The following is a 23,380-nucleotide window of genomic DNA, read 5'->3' as shown; positions in this document are numbered from 1 at the left end:
ACCCCGGACCTGTTCTTGACTTTGCTCCTCCACTGCCAGCCCTGACTTCTTGCTTGTCCCTGACCTTGAACCACTGCAGCCTGCCTTGACCCTCTGCCTGTCCCCAACTACCAGATTGCCTGCTGATTCTGTACCTCAACCTTGGCTGCCACCACAGATAATTCGTGCCTGTGGAACGACCTGGTGCTACCACGCCGCAGCAAGACCATCCTGCTTTGCGGCAGGCTCTGGTGAAGGCCGGGTGCCACTTAGATCCGGTCCCAGGTGTTGGCTTGTGTCATCATCTCCGAGACTGACAAAATTCTTGTGCAGTTCAAGAATTTGTGATTATAATAGCGAATACACCACTTCAACGCCCACACGTAAATGGGCACGGCGGCTGGCAGAGTGACATAAGATAGGACTGTAGCTTTGCCTGGCGGCCAACCCGCCTGCCAGATACATTAAGTGGCTGAGGACTGTTGATGTATCTGCCGGGACACAAGGGGGGGGGGGGGCTGGCCGATATCATATGAAGGAAAATCCCCCCATGGAGTTTATAGCTAGGCAGAATCACTCTCAATATAAAGGGAGAGAATTAATGGTATATAAGTTCAGTTCTTCAACCTTATTGATTTCGGCTTAGTTATTTATTATAGTCATAAATGGAACTTAATAAGTCAATCATATCCATAGTACTCACAAGTGATAAGAGTTAACTCCATATACAACTTGATCCAGGTACACTCACATTGTTCAACATAGCTTTACTGGATATAGTTCTGCCTACCAAAGACATTTCAATACAATGTGAGGAATCATCAAATAGATTCCTGTGATACATAATTTTGTAACTACTTCTATTTCTTACAACTGTGTCCGATGTTATGTGGTTTGTACAATAAAATGTGGAAAATAAATTATCTTTCTGTGCTTATCAATTGGCTGTTAGTTTAGTGATATGTGATATTGTTTCAACAGTTGTGATTTGTTGTTTCTCCAAAATAATTCAAAACATAGTAAAGCTAAAAACCTGTAGTACTTTACAGGGGACATGTTGTTGATGAAGAACCAACACCCCCTGTAGAAGCTGAATGCCTTAACAAACCAGACATACTCACCTGCACTTCTCTGCAATCTGATCCTGGCGCTGTCCTCCCCTAATCGTGACATGCCGGGGTTATAATTAGCAGACCAGAGAGCAGGGACAAGATGCCCGGTGCTCCGGGGTGCTAATTATGCACGTCTTTGCATCTCCCTCTTCCATGCTAGAAACATTGAGATGTGAACAGAGCCTCAGAAGAGGTACTTAAATATAAGAAACATATAGCGCAAAATTGCCTTTTAAGTGACGTGGACTGTAAAGTACAAACATAAAACTGCAATAAAAAGTAGTGTAACTACTTGATCTTGGTAGCAAATTGATTTAAGTTCGCAATTTGTCATGTGCATTGATATAATAAGGCACTGACATTATACATCACATGGGTTACCAGTCACATTTCCCAATGTGTAAGCAATAAAGTAGAATGCAGAAATAATAGAACTAATATATTCTCCAGCTAACCAACACATGATAACTTTACTACTATAATTGTCCACATATGGCATATGGTACTACATGGTACACGTTACTAGTTACATGTACCAGTACATGGTACCATACAGGAGAAAAGAAAGTGGTCTATGCATATATGAGAATTATACTATTAAAGGGAGTATACCAGCTCTCAATTTCCCCCACATATAAAGACAGGATCCTGTATCCCACTGATCTGTCATTTTTAATGTGGATCATCTACATAGAACTAATATCTGAATTTTCACTAAAATGACAAATTGTTGGGATATATGAAACCTTTGTCTGAAAAGCTAAGAACTACTTTATTCAAAGCTGTTTTTACTTGATTACTGTTACAGCTGTTTATTGTGGCAAAAGGCTAAAGTACAGTAAGTTACCAACATACAGAGGTCCGTTTGTAACTAGGGGTCGTCTGTAAGTCAGGTGTTCTTAAGTCGGGGACCGCCTGTATAGTGCTTGATACATCTTTTTTAGGTATGTATATATAAAAGTATAGTGGACACTGTTTTTCAAAACATATCACGAGATTTACATATTACAGATTTTTAATGTTAAAAGTCAATGGCTGATGTATACAATTGTATATACACACAAATATGGGCCACATGTTCTGAGGCATGATGGACACATGTATTCCCCAAACACGATGAAAAAAGATGACAAAATAGGGAACTAGTGACATGGCATGAATAACTTCTACTTTGCAAATTGCAATGAACTGGGCAAAAATAAAACATACAAAAATACTGTGGTTTATCTTTAACAACGTCCTGGCATTTCAGTCCAAAAGCTCAGTCATCTGTGAAATGCAGAGCAAACTGTTTTATGCCTCCCTGTAACCTCACATATACCTTCAAATTGTTTATTTTGTCCAAGTGAAGAGCAAACTTTGAGCAATACGTTTATCTTGTTTTACACATTTGTTTAGCTGCTCAGTAAGTAGTTTATTCATTGCCACCAAAATCATAATGGAAGAAATTACCTTTCTTAGAGGCAAATCTGTTAACAACATCAGTGCAACAAAACAATTGTATCAGCAGGTAACAGACACATTTGTAGACTGAGTCACCTTCCTGAGGAAACTGCTTGATGATAAGGGAATGGAAGAGCATTAGATACTTAACACGCAATGTGAACTTCTTTGCATCATTGCACTGCACAAAACTGGCCTAACAGGGAAGAGTATCGCAGCTAGAAAGATTGCACCTCAGTCAACAATCTATCGCATTATCAAAGAATTCAAGGAGAGAGGTTCCACCATTGTTGCCAAAAAGGCTCCAGGGCGCCCAAGAAGGACCGTCTCTTGAAAGTGTTTCGGCTTCAGGATGGGGCTACCAGCAGTGCAGAGCTTGCTCAGGAATGGCAGCAGGCAGGTGTGAGTGCATCTGCATGCACTGTGAGGCGGAGACTCTTGGAGCAAGGCCTGGTGTCAAAGAGGGCAACAAAGAAGCCACTTCTCTCCAGAAAAAACATCAGGGACAGACTGATATTCTGCAAAAGGTACAGGGAGTGGACTGCTGAGGACTGGGGTAAAGTCATTTTCTCTGATGAGTCCCCTCTCCAATTGTTTGGAACGTCTGGAAAACAGCTTGTTCGGAGAAGACAAGGTGAGCAATAACCACCAGTCTTGTCTTATGCCAACTGTAACGCATCCTGCAACCATTCATGTGTGGGGTTGCTTCTCAGCCAAGGGAATCGGCTCTCTCACAGTCTTGCCTAAAAACACATCCGTGAATAAAGAATGGAACCAGAATGTCCTTCAAGAGCAACTTCTCCCGACCGTCCAAGAGCATTTTGGTGATCAACAATGCCTTTTCCAGCATGATGGAGCACCTTGCCATAAAGCAAAGGTGATAACTAAATGGCTCAGGGAACAAAACACAGAGATTTTGGGTCCATGGCCTGGAAACTCCCCAGATATTAATCCCATGAGAACTTGTGGTCAATCAAGAGATGGGTGGACAAACAAAAACCAACAAATTGTGACAAAATGCCAGCATTGATTGTGCAAGAATGGGCTGCTATCAGTCAGGATTTGGTCCAGAAGGTGATTGAGAGCTGCCAGGGAGAATTGCAGAGGTCCTGAAGAAGAAGGGTCAACACTGCAAGTATTGACTTGCTGCAGTAACTCATTCTAACTTTCAATAAACGCTTTTGTTACTAATAATATGATTGCACTTGTATTTCTCCATGTGATAAAAACATCTGATAAACACACATAAAAACCAGAGGGCAACAGATCATGTGAAACTATAATATCTGTGTCATTCTCAAAACTTTTGGCCATAACTGTAAAGTCTAAAAGATGTGGGCTGTTTATTCCACCACTAAAGAGGCCCTAACATATCTCCAGGGTCCAAAGCAATCATGTTGCATTATGGGTATATTCCTCAGCTCCAATGTGACAGAGCAGCATTGGTTTTCTTTAGGTATTAGGTATGACTGTCCCCTCCCTTTTATAGTGAAGCCCCTGGCAGAAAATATTAGCCTTTATACTCCCTGATTGCTCCTAACATGTGCAACAACTTTACCTAGCGTTGATTTCAGTTAATATATAACAGTTCACAAGTTAGGAATCCTGTCTTTACAGTGAGTGGAAAATCATGTAGTTCCAAGCGATTCTACATTCCAAAATAATCTCTGAGAACACAATGTATACATAGAGCATGTTCACAGTCAATGGGTGGAGGCATGTGAAATCACCCTTCTTATATGGATTCTTCCAGGTGTATTTATTCAGCATATCTATAACTGGGATCAGTGACATTCTGGCTATTGATGTAAAGTATATATTAGGCTACAAGTTAAATACTTTGGGTTTAAAGTAGATCTGTCACATTTTTGCTTAACCTGTTGATATTGCTAATCCTCTACTTGTGTTAATCTTAGAGGCAAGCCTGTGCATGGCAGAGCTGGGGCCTAACATTTCAGTAATAAAGACTGTGAGATAAGGATACATTGGCAGTTGTGATACCCAATTGGGCATTATCACAAATACAGTATACTGGCTATTGATCATTAAAGAATATATATTAATTCTCCTGACACGCACCTGATTACAAAGACTAGTAACACCCACTGTATCCATACATTCCAATGAAGAATAACAGAGGAATGGCACAATGCAAACTTCTCAGAAAAGTTGTTTCATAATCTTTTGGAAAAGTATTCCCATCCTGAACCTTTATCACATGCCCACAAGATATATCATAAATATCTGTCATATGCAATCTTGCCCTTACGACCCAGATCTACCTCAACAGAGGACCTCCGGACTTCACCTAGAAGCTGTAGAGCACAAATAAGTGGCTATGTATGTGTAGCTTGAGAGATCTTAGAATAGCTGTAAAATGTCGGAATTGGTTTACAAAAATTTTTTATTTATCTATGTGTTCATCCCTCCCTGTCTGCCTCAATCTATCTCCTTGCTTGTCTCTCTCTCACTCACTTTGAATGTCTCTCACTCTTTGTGCCTGTCTCTCACTCTTTGTGCCTGTCTCTCACTCTTTCTACCTGTCCCCCACTCTCCCTGCATGCCTTTCTTTCACTCTTTCTGCCTGCATCTCTGTCTGTCTCTCTCTGTCACTCACTCACTCTCTGCCTGTCTCTCTGTCACTCACTCTTTCTGTCTGTCGCTTATGCTTTCTACCTGTCTCTCACTCACTCTGCCTTTCTCTCTGTCACTTACTCTCCCTGTCTGTCTCTCTGTCTCTATCCATCTTACCTCACACATAAGTGTCTTATACTCATTGCGTGTAATAACAAATCAAAGCTCAAGCTCATATTAATGACCTGTGGCAGAATAGCAACCAATCACAGCTCAGCAGCTCAGTTTCAGCAGACAATGGCTCCTGTATATGGTGCTTGATAAGTGGATTTTGGAAAATGTGGGGTGAAAATTTCAGCTCAAAACCTAGTCTATGACGTTCCCTGAGTCACAGAGAACAGCTGAGCAAAATTTGGTGATTGTAAACGCGATGGTGCAGATTCGTTTAGTGGACATACATACACACACAGGGGCAGATTTATCAAGCTGTCTGAAAGTCAGAATATTTCTAGTTGCCCATGGCAGAGACTTTCAGACAGTTTGATAAATCTGCCCCTTACACTCAGCTTTATATAATGGATGATGCAATGAATCCTGTTCCTGCTGCGTAGTTAACCCATGACTGATCATGCTGTGTGTCAAACAGCCTTCCTTTTTGGAGTAAAGTGATTATGAAAAGTAAGAAGCTGCAGCGCCAAAACATGTTGATCTTTCTTTGCTTTTATCCATCTATCATCATATGTAAAAGTCAATAAAGGACAATTTTTAATGGATTCCTGTGGATATCTTTTGAGCGCCGGAAGCCTGTTGTGTTTGCTATAAAATTAATTATTTACTCCAAAACAATTGTGAAAAACTATATGGATCAAGCCAATTAAATCTCTTTGCAATTTTTCAGATACCTCTTTGATGCAGTGTGCTACTATTATTCATAAACATCATAAGAGAAGAACTATATGTCTTCATCTTGGATGCTGGACTCGCATAATGCCATCAATACTTGATAATAAAGTTGTACCCAGGAGATGCTGAGTACTATTGCTTTATTCTGGGAAAAAACAAGCCATGGCAATAAAAACATTCTGCTGTTACCATAGAGAAAAATCCTACACACAATGGTACAGAATAAACGTATGGTCATTGTGTCCTCTGTCCTGTGATAGCATCAATGATGTGTAGATCTACTAGCATCGGCCAATGCAGCCTTGAGCACAACTATACACAGAGGAGTTATCTAAACTTTGTCATGGTGTCTGAGACTAGTTTAGTATTTTTAGTTAACTTTTTATCCGGCTATCAATACTATGATATGTACTTTGCTTTGCCTTACTTTGTATATACCAACAAGTGGCTTCATCATTAAACAAATATGAGCACAAAAATGAAATGATAACACTCCATAGTTCAAGCCTATACATGTGTATATGGTTTGCTCTAGATGTCAGTAAGGTGCTGACAATTCCATACTCAAGAAGTGAACACTTATTCTAAAATCAAGAATTCAAGAGAAGGATTATCATACATTACCACTGTCTACAACACTATGTATGGCAATTATAAGTCAGTACATTGAGTAGATTTCCAGTACAGTGTATATGTGTATATATATTTAAGCCTTTAAAACACAGATTTTTCATGAAAAACTCCTTTCTTGTTTCATAACTTTTATTTTACAAATGTTTTCAGTATCCCCTGCACATCCATTTTTCCTAAGATCTGCAAAGCAGTGAAGTAATAGCTAACTACCATTTTAAAAGATTTGTCCCAAGCCAAACAGAGAAGCATGAAAACTGACAGATTCTCACCAAATCTGTAAACCCACAAATAGAATTATTCATCTCTTATTAAAATGATCAGTAGGAAAAAAATGTTGAGGTGCAGGAAAAGTGTTGGGATTAAAGAGCTGCTCTCAACTTCAGCAGCAAAATAATTAAAGGAAATCTACCACTTCCAATAGGGCTTCTAAGCAGCAAATGCCGTGCACCATGCGCGCGACCACTTCCTATTCAGACGCACGCACGGTCGCGCGCATGGTGCGCCGATCGCGGACCACGGTGCGGGGAAGCTAGTTCAGATATAAAGATTAATAAAGTGTTTAAATGTCTTAAAACCGTTTCAGAACATAACGAAGATAAGCGCCGGCACCAGCTCACCCTGAGCTGGTGCACGGCATTTGCTGCTTAGAAGCCCTATCCGAAGTGGTAGGTTTCCTTTAAGTCATGAGTGTCGGAAAAAAGAAGCTAAATTATGCCACTGACATATAATAATTATGGGGCACATGCGCAGCAACAAAATAAAAGAAAGTTCTTAAAAAAAAGTTCTATAAGCAGACACTTCATGATTTCTCTGTGCTGTAAGATTCTGTGTGCTGACAATGTGCTTAGATTGTCAGTCTACAGGTTTATCTACTTAGCTTCTGAACATTCTACTAGTTTCTCACACATACTAAAGAGAGATAAAACAGATCAGAGATTAGAGATAATGAGATTCATAAGATGGATATAAAACACAATACACTCTCAGCTCTACTCACAGATAACACACACAGAGTCAACTCTGCTACATACCTTATCTTTAGCTAGTAGAGTAAGTCTCTGCATGCTGTTTGCTGGCAGGAAGTGCCTGTGTCTGAGCTGGAGGAGGCAGAGACCACTGCAGAGTGCAGACACAAGAAGCTATTCATGAGAAGAATCCGACCATATTCAGAAGAATAACCACCAGCACTGCTAGAAAATGGTCGGAATTATATCCGTGAAATGCTGTATTTTTGTTGATAACAGTGATTGAAAGAATATGTTATTTTGTTATCACAAGTATATTTATGAATCTTGTCTACCCCTTTAATGCCCCCATGTTGTTTTATATTCATAATACACTCTTAAACATATCACTGAAAGGGGATGAGCTATGGAGCTTCACTGATCCAACTTGATTTTGTTCTTAACCCACTGCGTATCCATCAGATATCATTATAAGTAGATGTCACCTACTTATTTTAGCTATAAAGCTTATCTCTTATCATGAAGAATAGCTATCTAATATGTTATCTCTCAGAATATACGTGAGAAGAGGATTGGGTTACAATTATCAGTCTTTAATGATGCATTCCAGTGTCTTGATACAACCACTACTCCAACTTGCCGGGATGAAGATATAATGTGGAATACATGTTTGGAATTCCTTTCAACATCAGTAAACAATATAAACACATCGTCCTCTGAGAAAAGTCTATGTAAACTGTTAGATACATTTAACATAGCTCTGTTTCTTAAATATACAAGGATTTTTTTCCCATGGATCTCACCCCATGCACTGGAAGAAATCTATCACAAATCCACCACATAATCCACATATCAAACAGGCAGATTATATTTCTGATTTTATTATTTTTCTGTCCCTTGTGTTCAATAGTCCACAAGTGGCTTCATCAGCCTATATCTAGGATACCTTATATTGAAGAAAGAACAAAAGAATACAACACTTCAGCTCAGGGAACTCTTTCTTAAAATTCTTTATTGAAGATCAATATAAAAACATTGGGGGTAATTTACAAAGGGCCCGATTCACATTTTCCCGACATGTTACCTGAATATTTCCAATTTGCGCCGATTTCCCCTGAAATGCCCCGGGATTTTGGCGCACGCGATCGGATTGTGGCGCACCAGTGCCGGCATGCACGCAACGGAAATTGGGGGGCGTGGCCGAACGAAAACCCGATGGATTCGGAAAAACCGCCGCATTTAAAAAAAAAATCTGTCGCGGAGCTTGCACTTACCTTCACTCAGCCTGGCTCGGTGAACTCCAGTGCGTTCCGATGCTTTTCAGCGCAGCAGCGCCACCTGGTGGACGGCAGAGGAACTACCTTGATAAATCCCGGCCGGACCCGAATCCAGCGCAGAGAACGCGCCGCTGGATCGCGAATGGACCGGGTAAGTAAATCTGCCCCATTGGGTCACACAGGAAAAAACTATCTACCTGTGTCAGAGACTGTCATTCTGCATTGCTTCTGCCTTAGGTTGTCCCTGTTTGAACAGAGATCTGGTGATTTGGATTTTTTGGCGCCACATGGGAAAAACCAGATCACTGGAGATGAAGTTCACAAATGAGCACTGTCCCACCAATTTAAAAGGGCTGTGCAAAGTTTGGATAGGGATACCCTAACAATTTGATCAGTAGCAGTCCAACTGCTTGAATCTCCATTGAACACGAAAATGGACCCCAAACAATCATAAAAATGAGCTCAATTATCACTAATTGATGGAATGCAAGTGGAGCACGCGTCTTGCCACTTCTCTCAATTCTGTTGGACCATTATATATTAAGTACAATGGCTGACAATTTCAGGCAACCTCATAGTAAGTGAATGCAAGAGATAGCTGAGCACTGTGCTCAGAAATTTCCAATCCTCCCTTAGTATTGAATGGTGTGTCATACCTGCAGCTCCATCAATTTGTTAGAACAGGGACCTAGTTCTTGTGATTAGCGGAGGTCTGTACAGATTGCTTTCCCGTATTCATGTTAACTATCAAACTTGTTATAACCCCTTTAAGACGCAGCCAGTTTATACCTTATGGCTCAGCCCCATTTTTGTAATCTGACACATGTCACTTTATATAGTTTTGAACACTTTTACACATCCAAGTTATTTTAAGAATTTTTTGTAGGTTTATTTATTAAAAAATGTAAAAAATTATACATTTTAGGAACACTCTTGCTTTCAGTAATGCTGGTGAAATGTAAAATGGTCCAATTTTGTCAGTTATATGTTCATTTAGCCCTAAAATTTACACATTCACAAAAGTTAAAAAGAGAAAACCCATTTACAATTTGTTAGTCAATTTCTCCCGAACACCACTATTGTTACACTGTGTTGTCAGGGGTAGCTTACCGCTGAACCCCATGCTTCCCAATGACAGGTCAGCTTCGATGTAGAGCTGAAGTGTCATCGGCTCTTTGATGTATTAACAGTACGTCAAAGAGCACTAACAGGTTAAAGGAAATCTATCATGATAAACCAAGGGCACTTTATTCATCGATCCAGGGACCATGAATGTGGTAATATTTTTATATGTGTTATCCATAGCATCCTTCCTTCTAAAATGAACATTTCAAATTTTTCTAATAAGCTTGAAGGATTCTGAGGATGTTACCAGAACCCCTCAGTGCTGCAGATTCACAGACTGTTACAATGAGCAGAACATGTCTAACCAACCCCTTGCTCTCTCCCTTCTCACTCTGCCTGTGCAAACTAGCAGCAGCAGGATGTGGAGAGGGAGGGGAGATCTGACAGGCAGAAGTAATCAATCACTGCACCATCTCCCAGCTGCTGTGTATGAGTCATCCATTTCAGGTTGATTAGTCCTGTCTGGACAGTTCAGGCAGCTCTGTGTAATGTGCTTATGCATGGCAGGCAGTCTTCACCCAGCTTTCCCAAAGCCCTTAATTTTATAATAGTTTTTTTGAGCAAAACCACTCAGATTAGGGATTAAACAAGATATGTTTCTGCATCAGTCTTGCTACAGTATTCTCAATGTACTTTTAGTTCGCAATGCATAAAAACAAATGGCAAATTTTTCTTTAAAAACAAACCTAAAGGGGGATATTTATCATGCGCTGTTCATTCCCTTATCAATATCGCCTTTGTTCCATATGACTGTACTGTGTAATGTATTTTTATTTCATTTTGTATACATCCCCTCTGATTTTGTAAAGCGCTACAGAAAATGATTGCACTAAATAAATAAAGATTTTTCTTTATTATTATTCAATTCAAAAGCTCTTTTTAAAGCTGCAATAAATATTGTCATCTAGTGTTGAAACAAATAGCAATTGACTTGGCAAGCCTTAAGTCTGACATAATTACTCCCATTAAAAATATTTCTCCCCTTACACAAAGGGAGAGTTCTCTTTTGTGATCCCATGCCAACATATCTGGTTTGCTGTTTAGAACTGACTTTAATGGTGCCCATATCTGATGTCACTCAGCTTTACCAGAAAATCACATGCAAACAAGAAACAGAATAGATTTGTAGAATTGAGGGATTTGTATAGGTTAACTGTATTGTATATTTTACTGATCAATCCGAATACATCTATGTCAACGTGGATCTGACAGGTGGCTGTAATCCACGTAATTCAGGAAACCAGATCCTCACTATAATGAACAATACATCCTCTTACCTTGGGCGAACTCAAACTTTCTGCTCACAGATGGCAGAGTCCGGTTAAGCCCCAGTATCCGATCCAAGTGGAAAGCAAACACTTCACTCATGTCCAAGGGTCTTCTAACAAGACCACACATTCCCTGGCATGTTGGGGGTGGCACAGATGCAGCAAGCCTTTTTTTGGACGGGGTTTCATAGATGAGATACGTCTGACTTGATGGCAATTGTGTGATTCTGAGTATCCTGGCGTCAGCCAAGAACCTCATTGCCTTGATGTCTTCAGCGCTAAACCAAGGAGGGGCACGGTCACTGTAAATCCTAATGTTACTCTGGGTGCTATCCCCCCTTGCATCCTGCACTAAGATTGCCACTGTACCCCCAGACTTGTGTGTAGGGGTTCCTTTGAGTTTATGACTTTCCATAAATTTGTCCTTCACTCTACCAGTGTCCTGCATGCTATATCCAAACTCATGCTGGCCAACTATGCCAAACTTTCTTCTCTTCTTTGGTCTCACTGTCCCCCTGATATTGGCTGGTTTACTCCTCTTGGACCTCAAGGTGATATATACAACATTTGGCTGGAGTGTTGTAGAACTGTTTATTGCTCCCCCAAGAGGCTGGGCATTTTCAACATAAAAAGTGTTTTGTTCCAAAAAGTTTCTTTGCTGCTTAGATTCTCCATCTCCGTCTGTATCATCCGTCCTACTAGGATTTTTGTGCTGTGGAAAAAAGTTACCTGCTTGGGTCACAACAAAAATCCCATAGAGCAGACAAGCGGTGCAGACCAGTATCAGATTCCTCCTGCTCTTGGGTCGTCTCCCACCCCAAGTCCTAAAGATCCAGGAGCAGAATAATAAGATGAATGAGACCCTGAGTGTTCCTGGGCGAGTAGAGGTCATCTCTCCAGGCATCCTACATAGTGACAGCTGTCAAATAGCTGGGATCTCCTGCTGGGATCTTGCATGCTGCTTAGAAATACTATAAGAAGTAGTAGTAGAAGGATCCTGTGCTGAGCCTGAGAAGAGGAATGTGACTGTGACCCTCCACCGCACAGAGCCTGCTATCAACCACCACTAGGGAAGTGAATGAATGGAGACAACTGTGTAAACACAGAGAGGAGGAGATCTCCAGTGCAAATGTCAGGGGCTGCCTGCCTAGCAATTGTTACTGGGAACTCTCTTCTGTCCTGCCAGGAAATGTCTCAGTGCATTAAGAGTTAATTCCGCAGCCCATGATGAGGAGCTTCTTATAAAACTGGGAGCTGACAGTAACTTTCTATTATATAACAGCATAGGAATTCCAGAGAGAATTAGAAACATGTTTGTGCATTATACTTAAATGGAAACAATCTCTCAAGTCCCCAACGCCCTTATTCTTATTAATCGTCTTAAAATAAGAAGTCACCAGTTATGTATGGACATTGCTGCTAGTTCTACCTGGACTTTGCTGGGGCTTGTTAGTTCTGGCTTGTTCAGCGCGATTCTCTAAGAGCTGTAATATGTGATGTGGAAATATTCTATTCTGTCTGTAGTCAGCAGCTGAGCTGTCATCTGTTCTATGACCTCTTCCTTTGTCTCTGGGTGTTTTCTTCCTACTTGTAGGAAAGGGAGATGGGGACAGCTTACAGTAAGGAAACAGCGCTGCTCTATGGGGGTGGTGTGGGGGTTTTCTAGCTGCTAATTGATTATTTTACACTTTTTTGTGCAGAAAAAAACAACTGCAACTTTGAGCCATTTTTCATTTATATGTTCCTATATTCCTTAAATCCATTTCTTTGGCTCAAAAACTGCTCTGAAAATGGCAACGCCCTTATAGCTGTCAAAACATACAGGATACGGGATAGAATGCATCCATGCTTTTATGAAATAGCTGCAACTTGCATTCGATAAGGAACGCCATTGTCACCACCTTTCACATCCTGCATCACATACACTTTAAAGGGATTTTCCAACGAAAGAAAGTTCTCAAATCTCAATCTCCTTGTGATGTTTACACAATAAAGATGATTTTAACCCCTTACTTTACAATTTTACTCACTTTTATTGCTGTTTTAGCTCCTATCACTCCCTAGGCTGCTCAATGCAAAATACCAAGGTGTGGGCGGGGGCTCCCTAGGCAGACACAAATGATCCATCTAATTCTGTGTGGTGACAATATGGTTAGATTATTAGGGTACACGTGTATATATACTTTCATCTCGCTTCTGACATTGTACTAACACACTGACCTATAGAAAGAGAGAGATGAAACAGATCAGAGATGATGAGATACCTATTGCACAGAGGCATTACAGACAGGCTGACAGGCTTTTACACTCTGCTACATCTCTGCTCTCACACATATGTACCTGCCTCCCCCTTCCCCCGGATAACTTATCTGCCTGGAGTTTGAAGTTTGCAGCACCTCTCTGCTCGTGATGTGTTTGCTGGCAGGAAGTGAGTGTCTGTGAGGTCTTTGCTAGACTGCAGGGGGTGGAGCTACAGGCTAAGAGCAGAGAGAGACAGAAACTCAGCAGCAACACAGGAATCAAAGATGGCGGCCACTCGACCCTAATTCAGAAGTTACAGGGTCGTGTTTAGAGGCAACTGAAATTGTGTACACCAGGACTGATAAAGACAGTTTGGACTGTGAAAAGCAGTATTTTTGTTAATAACAGTGAATTAGCGAATGTGTTATTTTGTTATCCTGAGTACATATAAGAAACTTGTCTTCGTGGGAATACCCCTTTAAAGATTGCCATTCACTGGTTGCAGTGATTACATGAATGATGTCATTGATGTAGGACCACTTTATGTCATCAATGGAAACCACAAGAGTCGTAGGACTAGAACAATAGAGGTTCATATACATGATTATTAGTCATTTATTATTTTATTACATTACCTACTTTTTCAGCAGTTTCATAATCTTAGGCAATCTTAAAGGAGACCTGACATTGACAGCTACTGCTTTTCTGTTGCCATAAGTGGTGCTTTTACTTTTACTCTCCACCATTCAGCTGTTAGTACTATTAATAAAAGCAGTAGTTAGCCAAGTGGGAAGCTACATGTGCTGCAGCAGAAGTGACACAGAGGGCACATTTACTAAGGGAGGTGCACCAGTTTTCTTGGCTGATTTTGCACGTTGTTTTAGATGCAAACTGCTTGCACAGATATTTTAGAAGTACTTATGCCACTTTTTGTGGTGCGGCTGCACTATTCTTCACGGAACACAAATTTTTGCACTGAAGGGGGCGTTCTGGTACACATTTGGACCTGATTTATCCTGCAATGTCTGACAGAAATGTGTTGCAAGTCCTATGTTAAAGGTGCCCATTTCACTGAACCCATTTTGGCTTATGGACACATACAGATTGGTTTTCTCTTCCTGATTTTTCACTGATGCCTTACTGAAATATTCTTTTCAATGGGCTTTTTCACACTTCAGTTTTTCAGTGACCAGTATAGACCAGTTTTTCACTGGCAACAACTGATTAGTGAAAAAACTGAAGTGTGAAAAAACCCAAGCCCATTAAAAAAAGAATGGTTCAGTAATGTATCAGTGGAAAATCACTGAAGCCAGGAGGAGGAAACCAATCTGTATGTGTCCAAAAGCCAAAATGGATTCAGTGAAAGATCACTGGTGTGAGAAAAAAACCACCCTAAGGATACATTCACATACATGTATGGGGGACGTATATACGGCCGACATATATACGGCCGATATATGTCCCCAATACATCGCTATGGGCTCACTACCCTGTACGGGAGCGGTACGGTGCAGCACACGTGCGGCACCGTACCGCTCTGCAGTCCGTAGAAAGATAGGACATGTCCTATCTTTCTGCGTGATACGGCGCCATGCGCTGTATACTCCTATGTCGAGGGGCGTGGGTTAGCTGCGCTCATCCCCTGCTCCTCTCCGCCGCACAAATGTATGCCCGCCGTGCTACGGTACGGTGGGAATACATTGTGTGCATGTACCCTAACAGTCAAGTCATTACACATTTTATCTCTGAGCTGTCAGTTGAATTACACAAACTGCTTAAATACTAGAATTATCTGCCCTATTGATTCATAAAATGTTGTGGAAAGTTTAGTTATGCTGTAAAGATTGTTGTTCTTTTTCTTACTGTAACAATAAGACTAAAGTTTTACATAAAAAATGAAGCCAATGAAGGGGTTGTATGGGGGGGGGGTGTTTGGGTAAAAAAATAAACTTGTACTTACCTCGCCCGATGTTTGCGATGTCCCACCCCGCAGTCCCTTCATACAGTGCCCCTGTTTGTTTACAGGGAAGCTCAGCTCTGAGAACTTCAGGGCGGCCGGGCACGCCCTACCATCACCATGTCCCAGAACCTGATACAGCACCCCGTCCTCTGAGCGGAGCTTCTGTGCTCCAGTAAACAAACAGGGGCAACCGTGGAAGGACCGCGGCACAGGGCACTGGGAGCAAGGAACGGGGTAAGTACAAGTTAATTTTTTTGTGCAGACCCCCTCCGGCCAACTAGCAATTTATTCTTACTCTGGGACAACCCCTTTAATAATATTGAGAATAATGATCAGGAACAAATGAAGTCATAGAACCATTGCACACTACATCTCTATCAAACTCTTCTCCGTCTGCCCTCTGCTGGAAAACAGATATACATGTCTTCTGGTTTTGGAGCACAATTAATCTGCTGAACACAAAATTAAAATTCTTCATTCCACACCCAGAATGCTGAGCAGTGCAACAAGATTTTGACCTAGAATCTGCTATAATATTAGAATATGCCACCATAATACAATGTAGTGTAACCAGGGGCGTAAATACAGCTGCAACAGCCAAGGGGCCCACAGTGTCAGGGGGCCTTGGAATCCCACTTCACACACAAAGAATGGAGAATGTTCACCATTATATACATATTATCCTGCACATATATGTATAGCATAATAAGTATATAACAGGGCACATCATCCATAGTACACAGCATGAATTGGCAGCTCAAATAAGAAGAGGGAAGGGGACAGCAGAAGACAGGATTAGGGATCCCTCATCTCTAATACCTGCTGTGTACATCCCCCATGTGGTCAGCAGCTACTGGGGCACATCTGTTTCAGTGCATATTATAGTTATTATAGTTATTTTTTTTTTGCTGCATGTTAATTTTAAAATCAGATTTTCATTCCAGATTTTTTTTTTTAAATGGGTTGCAACTTTGCAGGATTTTCCCTGTATTGCCCCAGGGTTTTGGCGCACGCGATCGGATTGTGGCACATCGGCCATCGGAAATGGGGGGGGACGTGGCCGTAACAAAACCCGACGGATTTGGAAAAACCTCCATATTTTTTTTAAAAAAGTGTCGCTTGACATGCACTTACCTGCACCCAGCGTAGCATGGTCAACTCCGACAGACTTCAGCGCAGCAGGGACACCTGGTGGATATCGGGCGCACTACCCTAGTGAATCGCCGGAAGACCCGAATCCTCCACATAGAATGCGCCGCTGGATCGCGAATGGACCGGGTAAGTAAATGTGCCCCAATGTGTGCAGATACCCTACATGATGTTGCTCTCACAATAATAGATAAGCAGGAAGCGAAAATCCTACCTTCCTATCATTGTAACAAGACATCATGTGATGTGAAGAACAATCTGTACTTTCACATTTTGCTGAAGTGATAAATAAAAAACCACAAGACTGGTGAAATATCTCATAAGGAAGTACAAAAAAGCCTAAAACTGCAGCTCTCTCATTTTTTTCTACTAAAGCAGTTTTAATTATTAGATGACTCCAGTAACAGTTCATGTTTCAATCATATTTTTCTGAAGGTATTCCTAAGGTGTGATAAGAAGAGTAGGGCTGTACAATGCATTACAGTTTGTGATTATGAACTGCAATGGGGACCTCTACTGGTCTGTACTGTAGGCAGCAGGGTTTCGGGTGCATGGTAGATTTTATTGTATTTGCATGTCCATTACAAATACAGTACATAGAGATTATTACAACATTGCAATATCACATTAGGACATAAAAGCACATATACACAAGGTTATTCTTGCTTTCCCTCCTTGGCTTTACAAGACTATTATTAGCTGTATATTAAAGTTGTTGTTTATTTTATGCCTAGTGATAAATGATCAGCTACTATTAAAATCAATTTACTCACACATATGGTCTGATAACTAACAAAATACTTATCTTTAATGGTTAGAAAGTGTCACGGGTGCCCCTTGTCTCTGGGTCGCAGACACACTGTGTAACTCTGTGCGGGCCGCTGCGCTCACCGCGTGACTCACCTCGCCGTTCTTGTTAAATTCCCAGCCCCTGTCTTCCCTGCCAGATCTTTGTGTCTCACAGCCTTAGAAAAAGCTTTGTTCCCATGTCCTTTGCATTTATAGTGATTTCCCATTGTGACCCCGATCCGTACCTGACTACTATCCTCTGCTGCCTGCCTTCACCTGTTGCTACAGCCGCGACTCTGATCCCGTGCTGCTCGTCCTGACCTCCTGCCTTTCCCCTGACTTCAATTCTGCCTAACGTCTACGTACCTTGCCTTGGATGCCACTGTGAACAAAGTCACACCTGTGGAACGACCTGGTGGTACCAAACTGCAGCAAGTCCAACCCACTTTGCGGCTGGCTCTGGTGAAAACCGGGTGCCACTTAGACGGCTTACGTCATCGTCCACAGTGGTCCAGTGGGTCCACTATCCCTGGAGCCTGACAGTAAGATCCAGCCATGGACCCCGTCGAGGTTCCGCCTCCAGAACTGGCTGATCTTATCACCTTCGTGGTCCAGCAGTCTCAACAGATTGCCGCCCAAGGACAGCAACTTGGACAAGTCACCGCCGCCTTGCAGCAACTGTTGGCTACTCAGCAACAGTGTCCAGTACCTATGGAACCTTCCGTTACCACGGCTGCATTGTCTCCTGCTGAACCCAGGCTACGTTTATCCATGCCCCCCAAATATGACAGTGAGGCCAAGTTATGCAGGGGCTTCTTTACTCACTGCTCTCTACATATCGAACTCATACCTAAGCAGTTCGCAACAGAGCGGGCTAAGGTGGCTTTTGTGATCAGCCTTCTTTCCTGAAAAAAGCCCTGGTATGGGCTACTCCCCTCTGGGACAGGAACGATCCAGTCACGGCTAATCTCTCTACATGTTTCTCGCTGAATTTCGGTCTGTCTTCGAGGAACTTTCCCAGGCATCTTCAGCTGAGTCCACACTACTGAACCTGCGTCAAGGGGATTCATCCGTTGGTGACTACGCAGTTCAGTTCCGTATTCTGGCCTCTGAGTTAGCCTGGAACGAAGCAGCCCTGATTGCGACCTTTAAAAAGGGACAAGTTAAAGACTGCATGTGACTTGCTGTCTATGCTGAGTGGTCTCATCTGGCCACTCAGATTGATATCCTTTGCTGAGCATTCAGAGGAGCAACATCTGGAACAGTTGGAAACCCAACGTTTTTCCTGGCTGGCTCGTCTTCCAAAGTCCATGGCTGCCACCTGCAGTGTCTGCTACAGAGGAACCAATGCAAGTAGATAGAGCTCATCTGACCCCCCAATGAGCATTCCAGACGAAGACAGGAGAATCTCTTCCATTATTGTGGAAGTCCGGAGCACTTTCTTGAGGCTTGTTCAGTCCGTCCACAGTGTCCAGAGAAACGCCTGTGTTTAGGGTTCTTGGGAGAAGTGTCCCTAGGTGAGAGCGTGGCTTCCCCTTGTCTGAATGTCCCTGTTCGTCTCAGTTTTGGAACAAGCAACCCAGTTCAAATCTCAGCCTTCCTGGACCCTGGCTCTGCAGAGAATTTCATGGATGCTGTCTCCCAGCATCACTTTCCTGTGGTTCGTCTAAAGAAGCAGTTGGTTATTTCTTCCATCAGTGGACAGATTCTCCATGACCCGGTCCACTACTGTATGGAGCATCTGTTTCTGCAAATTTGGGCATTGCAAAAGGAGAGACTGTCTTTTTATGTGCTCCCCCACTCTACTTCCTCAGTGCTTTTGGGTCTCCTGTGGTTGCAGCAACAAGCTCTAGGGAAACTAAATCCTTTGTTGGGGAGCAGAGTGTCACTCTGGCTGTCTCATGGCTCGCAATCTGGTTCCTGCCATGTTGTTGACAGGTCTTCCAGCTTCTTATAAGGACTTTGTGGAGACTTCTGACCTGTTGTCTCATCAGTTCCACAGTCCAGCAAGTCCGCCTAAGGGCCAATCGCTTGTATGCTAAGCTCGAGAAAAGCCAGTTTCATCAAAGTAGCCTTGGGATACATTATATTTCTGACAAAGGACTTCAAATGGATTCTGCCAAGCTGTCTGCTATGCTTGAGAAGGTCTACGTGCTATACAGAGATCATAGTGAAATCATAGTTTATACGGTTGAAAAAAGACACTTATCCATCAAGTTCAACCAAGGAAGGGAAGGATTGCATGAGGATTTAGGGGAAACAATTCTATATAACATAACCATCAATGTTATTTAGGTGTAAAAAGGCATCTAGACCTTTCTTGAAGCTCTCTGCTGTCCCTGCTGTCTATTCCCCAGATTGACAGTTCTCATAGTAAAAAAGCCCTGTCGCCTCTGGTGGTTAAACCTAGATTTCTCCAAATGGAGACAGTGCCCACTCCTCTTTTGATTTAATCTGAAACAACTTACCACCATATTTTTGTATGGACCATTCCTATATTAATATAAATTAATCATGTCCCCTCGTAGTCGTCTCTTTTCCAGATTTCTGGGCTTCACCAATTATTACTGGCAATTTATTCCATATTTTTCCTCTCTTGTATTTCCTATTGTGGCACTGACCAAGAAGAACGTCAATCAGAGACTCTGGCCTCCAGTGGCTGAAGAAGCTTTCGCTAAACTGAAGTCTGCTATTGGCTCAGCTCCAGTTCTCACACGGCCTGATACTGAGAGACCGTTCCTGCTAGAGGTTGATGCCTCATCTGTTGGTGCTGGAGCCGTTCTCACCCAGAAAGGGCCCAAAGGTTGAATCCTGCGGCTTCTTCTCAAAAACCTTCTCCGCCGCAGAGAGGAATTATTCAATTGGTGATCAGGAACTGCTGGCCATAAAGCTAGCTTTGGAGGAATGGCGCTATCTTCTGGAAGGAGCTCATCATCCGGTCTATATCTACACTGACCACAAGAATCTCCTGTAACTCCAGACCGCCCAGTGTCTCAATCCAAGACAGGCTCGCTGGTCCCTCTTCTTTTCCTGGTTCAACTTCTTGATTCACTTCCGTCCAGCCGAGAAGAACGTCAAAGCTGATGCTCTCTCTCGTGCCTCTGATGTTGTTGGGGAAGAACCAGCTCCTCAACAAATCATTCCTCCGGAACTTCTGGTTGTTGCTGCTCATGTGGACCTAAGGCAGCTTCCTCCTGGCAAGATCTATGTCCGAACAGCTCTTCGGAAGTGGATAGTAACTTGGGGACACTGCTCTCGTTTGTCTGGGTACCATGGGATGGCGAGGTCTATCGCTCTCATATCTCGTTGTCACAGTCTTTGGGGATTAGTCCCTTAGGACTAAGTAAGTGGACTCCCTGGACCACCGCGGGAGATAACAACCTTAGCCACACCCGGGAGCGTAGTCTAAGTGAACTCCTGGTCTTCGCCAGAGCCCGCCGCAAAGCGGGATGGACTTGCTGTGGCGGGGAGTCACCAGGTTGCTCCACGGGTGCGACTAGGCCCACGGTGGCAGCCAAGGTAGGGACAAGGGGACCACGGATGGCAGGCAGGACCACGGGAAGGCAGGCAGGCAGGACCACGGGAAGGAAGGCAGGCAGGACCACGGGAAGGCAGGCAGGAACACGGGAAGGCAGGCAGGACCACGGGAAGGCAGGCAGGCAGGACCACGGGAAGGCAGGCAGGCAGGACCACGGGAAGGCAGGCAGGCAGGACCACGGGAAGGCAGGCAGGCAGGACCGCCACAGGATGCCAGGACCGCCACAGGATGCCACAGAACAGGGGAACAACACGGAACACAGGAAACCGGGAACACGGGAACTCAGAGGCGTCTGGAAACGCTCAAGAAGGCTTTCTCCTCAGAAGAGTGAACTGAAGATCAGGCAGGGGATGCTGGGAGTCGCCAGGCTATATAGCCGAGCCTGGAATGCCAGAGCCAATAAGGAGGACGCTGGCCCTTTAAGGCTGGGAGAAGTCCGCGCGCGCTCCCTCTAGTGGCAGGAGCACGCGACTGCATGGAAGAAGCATGCGGCCTACACGCTGGGAGCAAGAGTGCAGGCCGGAGCCTGGAGAGGTAAGTGAGAGCTGGGGGAGCGGGGAACGCGGCAGCAGGCACGGGTACACCCTCAATCCGTACCGAGGATCGTGGGTGTAACCGTGACAGTACCCCCCCCCCTTAGGGCCCCTCTTCTCTTCTTCTTCAGCCCGCTGTTCTTCTTTCTTCGCCTCCTCCAATTCTTCTTGGTGATGAGACACCTTAGGAGGAGAGAAGGCACCGGGAAGACTTGGGAAGCAGGCTGGGTCGGCTCTAGGCACACCGGAGCAGCCTCAGGGGAGGCCAGAGCAGCCGTGGCAAGCTGCGGAGTCTCTGGAGCAGCCGTGGCAAGCTGCGGAGTCTGGGGCGTCACTTGGGCAGCACTGGCAAGCTGCAGAGTCTCTGGAGCAGCCGTGGCAAGCTGCGGAATCTGGGGCGCCATTTGGGTAGCAATGGCAAGCTGCAGAGTCTCTGGATTAGCCGTGGCAAGCTGCAGAGTCTGGGACGCCACTGGAGCAGCCGTGGCAAGCTGCGGAGACTGGGGCGCCACTGGAGCAGCCGTGGCAAGCTGCGGAGACTGGGGCACCACTGGAGCAGCCATGGCAAGCTGCGGAGTCTGGGGCGCCACTAGAGCAGCCGTGGCAAGCTGCAGAGTCTCTGGAGCAGCCGTGGCAAGCTGCAGAGTCTGGGACGCCACTGGAGCAGCCGTGGCAAGCTGCGGAGACTGGGGCGAAACGGGAGCAGCCGTGGCAAGCTGCAGAGTCTCTGGAGCAGCCGTGGCAAGCTGCGGAGGCTGGAGAGTCTCTGGAGCAGCTGCGGGAAGCTGCGGAGGCTGGAGAGTCTCTGGAGCAGTATTGGCAAGCTGCGGAGCCACTGGAGCAGCTGCGGGGAGCTGCGGAGCCACTGGAGCAGCTGCGGGGAGCTGAGAAGCCACTGGAGCAGCTGCAGGGAGCTGCGGAGGCTGGAGAGTCTCTGGAGCAGCATTGGCAAGGTGCGGAGCCACTGGAGCAGCTGCGGGGAGCTGAAGAGCCACTGGAGCAGCTGCGGGGAGATGCGGAGCCACTGGAGCAGCTGCGGGGAGATGCGGAGCCACTGGAGCAGCTGCGGGGAGCTGCGGAGCCACTGGAGCAGCTGCGGGGAGCTGAGAAGCCACTGGAGCAGCTGCGGGGAGCTGCGGAGGCTGGAGAGTCTCTGGAGCAGCATTGGCAAGCTGCGGAGCCACTGGAGCAGCTGCGGGGAGCTGCGGAGCCACTGGAGCAGCTGCGGGGAGCTGCGGAGCCACTGGAGCAGCTGCGGGAGCTGCGGAGCCACTGGAGCAGCTGCGGGGAGCTGCGGAGCCACTGGAGCAGCTGCGGGGAGCTGCGGAGCCTGGGGCGCCACTGGGGCAGCCGTGGCAAGCTGCGGAGTCTGAGGCGCCACTGGAGCAGCCGTGGCAAGCTGCGGAGTCTGGGGCGCCACTAGAATAGCCGTGGCAAGCTGCAGATTCTGGGACGCCACTGGAGCAGCCGTGGCAAGCTGCGGAGACTGGGGCGCCACGGGAGCAGCCGTGGCAAGCTGCAGAGTCTCTGGAGCAGCCGTGGCAAGCTGCGGAGGCTGGAGAGTCTCTGGAGCTGCTGCGGGAAGCTGCGGAGGCTGGAGAGTCTCTGGAGCAGCATTGGCAAGCTGCGGAGCCAATGGAGCAGCTGCGGGGAGCTGCGGAGCCACTGGAGCAGCTGCGGGGAGCTGAGAAGCCACTGGAGCAGCTGCAGGGAGCTGCGGAGGCTGGAGAGTCTCTGGAGCAGCATTGGAAAGCTGCGGAGCCACTGGAGCAGCTACGGGGAGCTGAGGAGCCACTGAAGCAGCTGCGGAGCCACTGGAGCAGCTGCGGGGAGATGCGGAGCCACTGGAGCAGCTGCGGGGAGATGCGGAGCCACTGGAGCAGCTGCGGGG

The 23,380-nt window shown here is 44.8% G+C and overlaps 1 protein-coding gene across 1 annotated transcript in view; it reads right to left on the bottom strand.

Moving 5' to 3' along the window:
- The window catches only part of GASK1B (golgi associated kinase 1B), a 35,302-nt gene extending 22,642 nt beyond the window's left edge, over positions 1 to 12,660 (bottom strand). Inside the window, exon 1 of the mRNA XM_072120631.1 lies at positions 11,289 to 12,660. Within this exon, the coding sequence (XP_071976732.1) occupies positions 11,289 to 12,183 (895 nt within the window). The 5' untranslated portion in view covers positions 12,184 to 12,660. The remainder of the gene's footprint in view (positions 1 to 11,288) is intronic.
- Positions 12,661 to 23,380: the final 10,720 nt, after the last annotated feature.

This window comes from Engystomops pustulosus, chromosome 1 (genome assembly GCF_040894005.1).
Source record: "Engystomops pustulosus chromosome 1, aEngPut4.maternal, whole genome shotgun sequence".
Lineage (NCBI taxonomy): Eukaryota > Metazoa > Chordata > Amphibia > Anura > Leptodactylidae > Engystomops > Engystomops pustulosus.
This window is presented reverse-complemented; position numbering and strand designations above follow the sequence as displayed.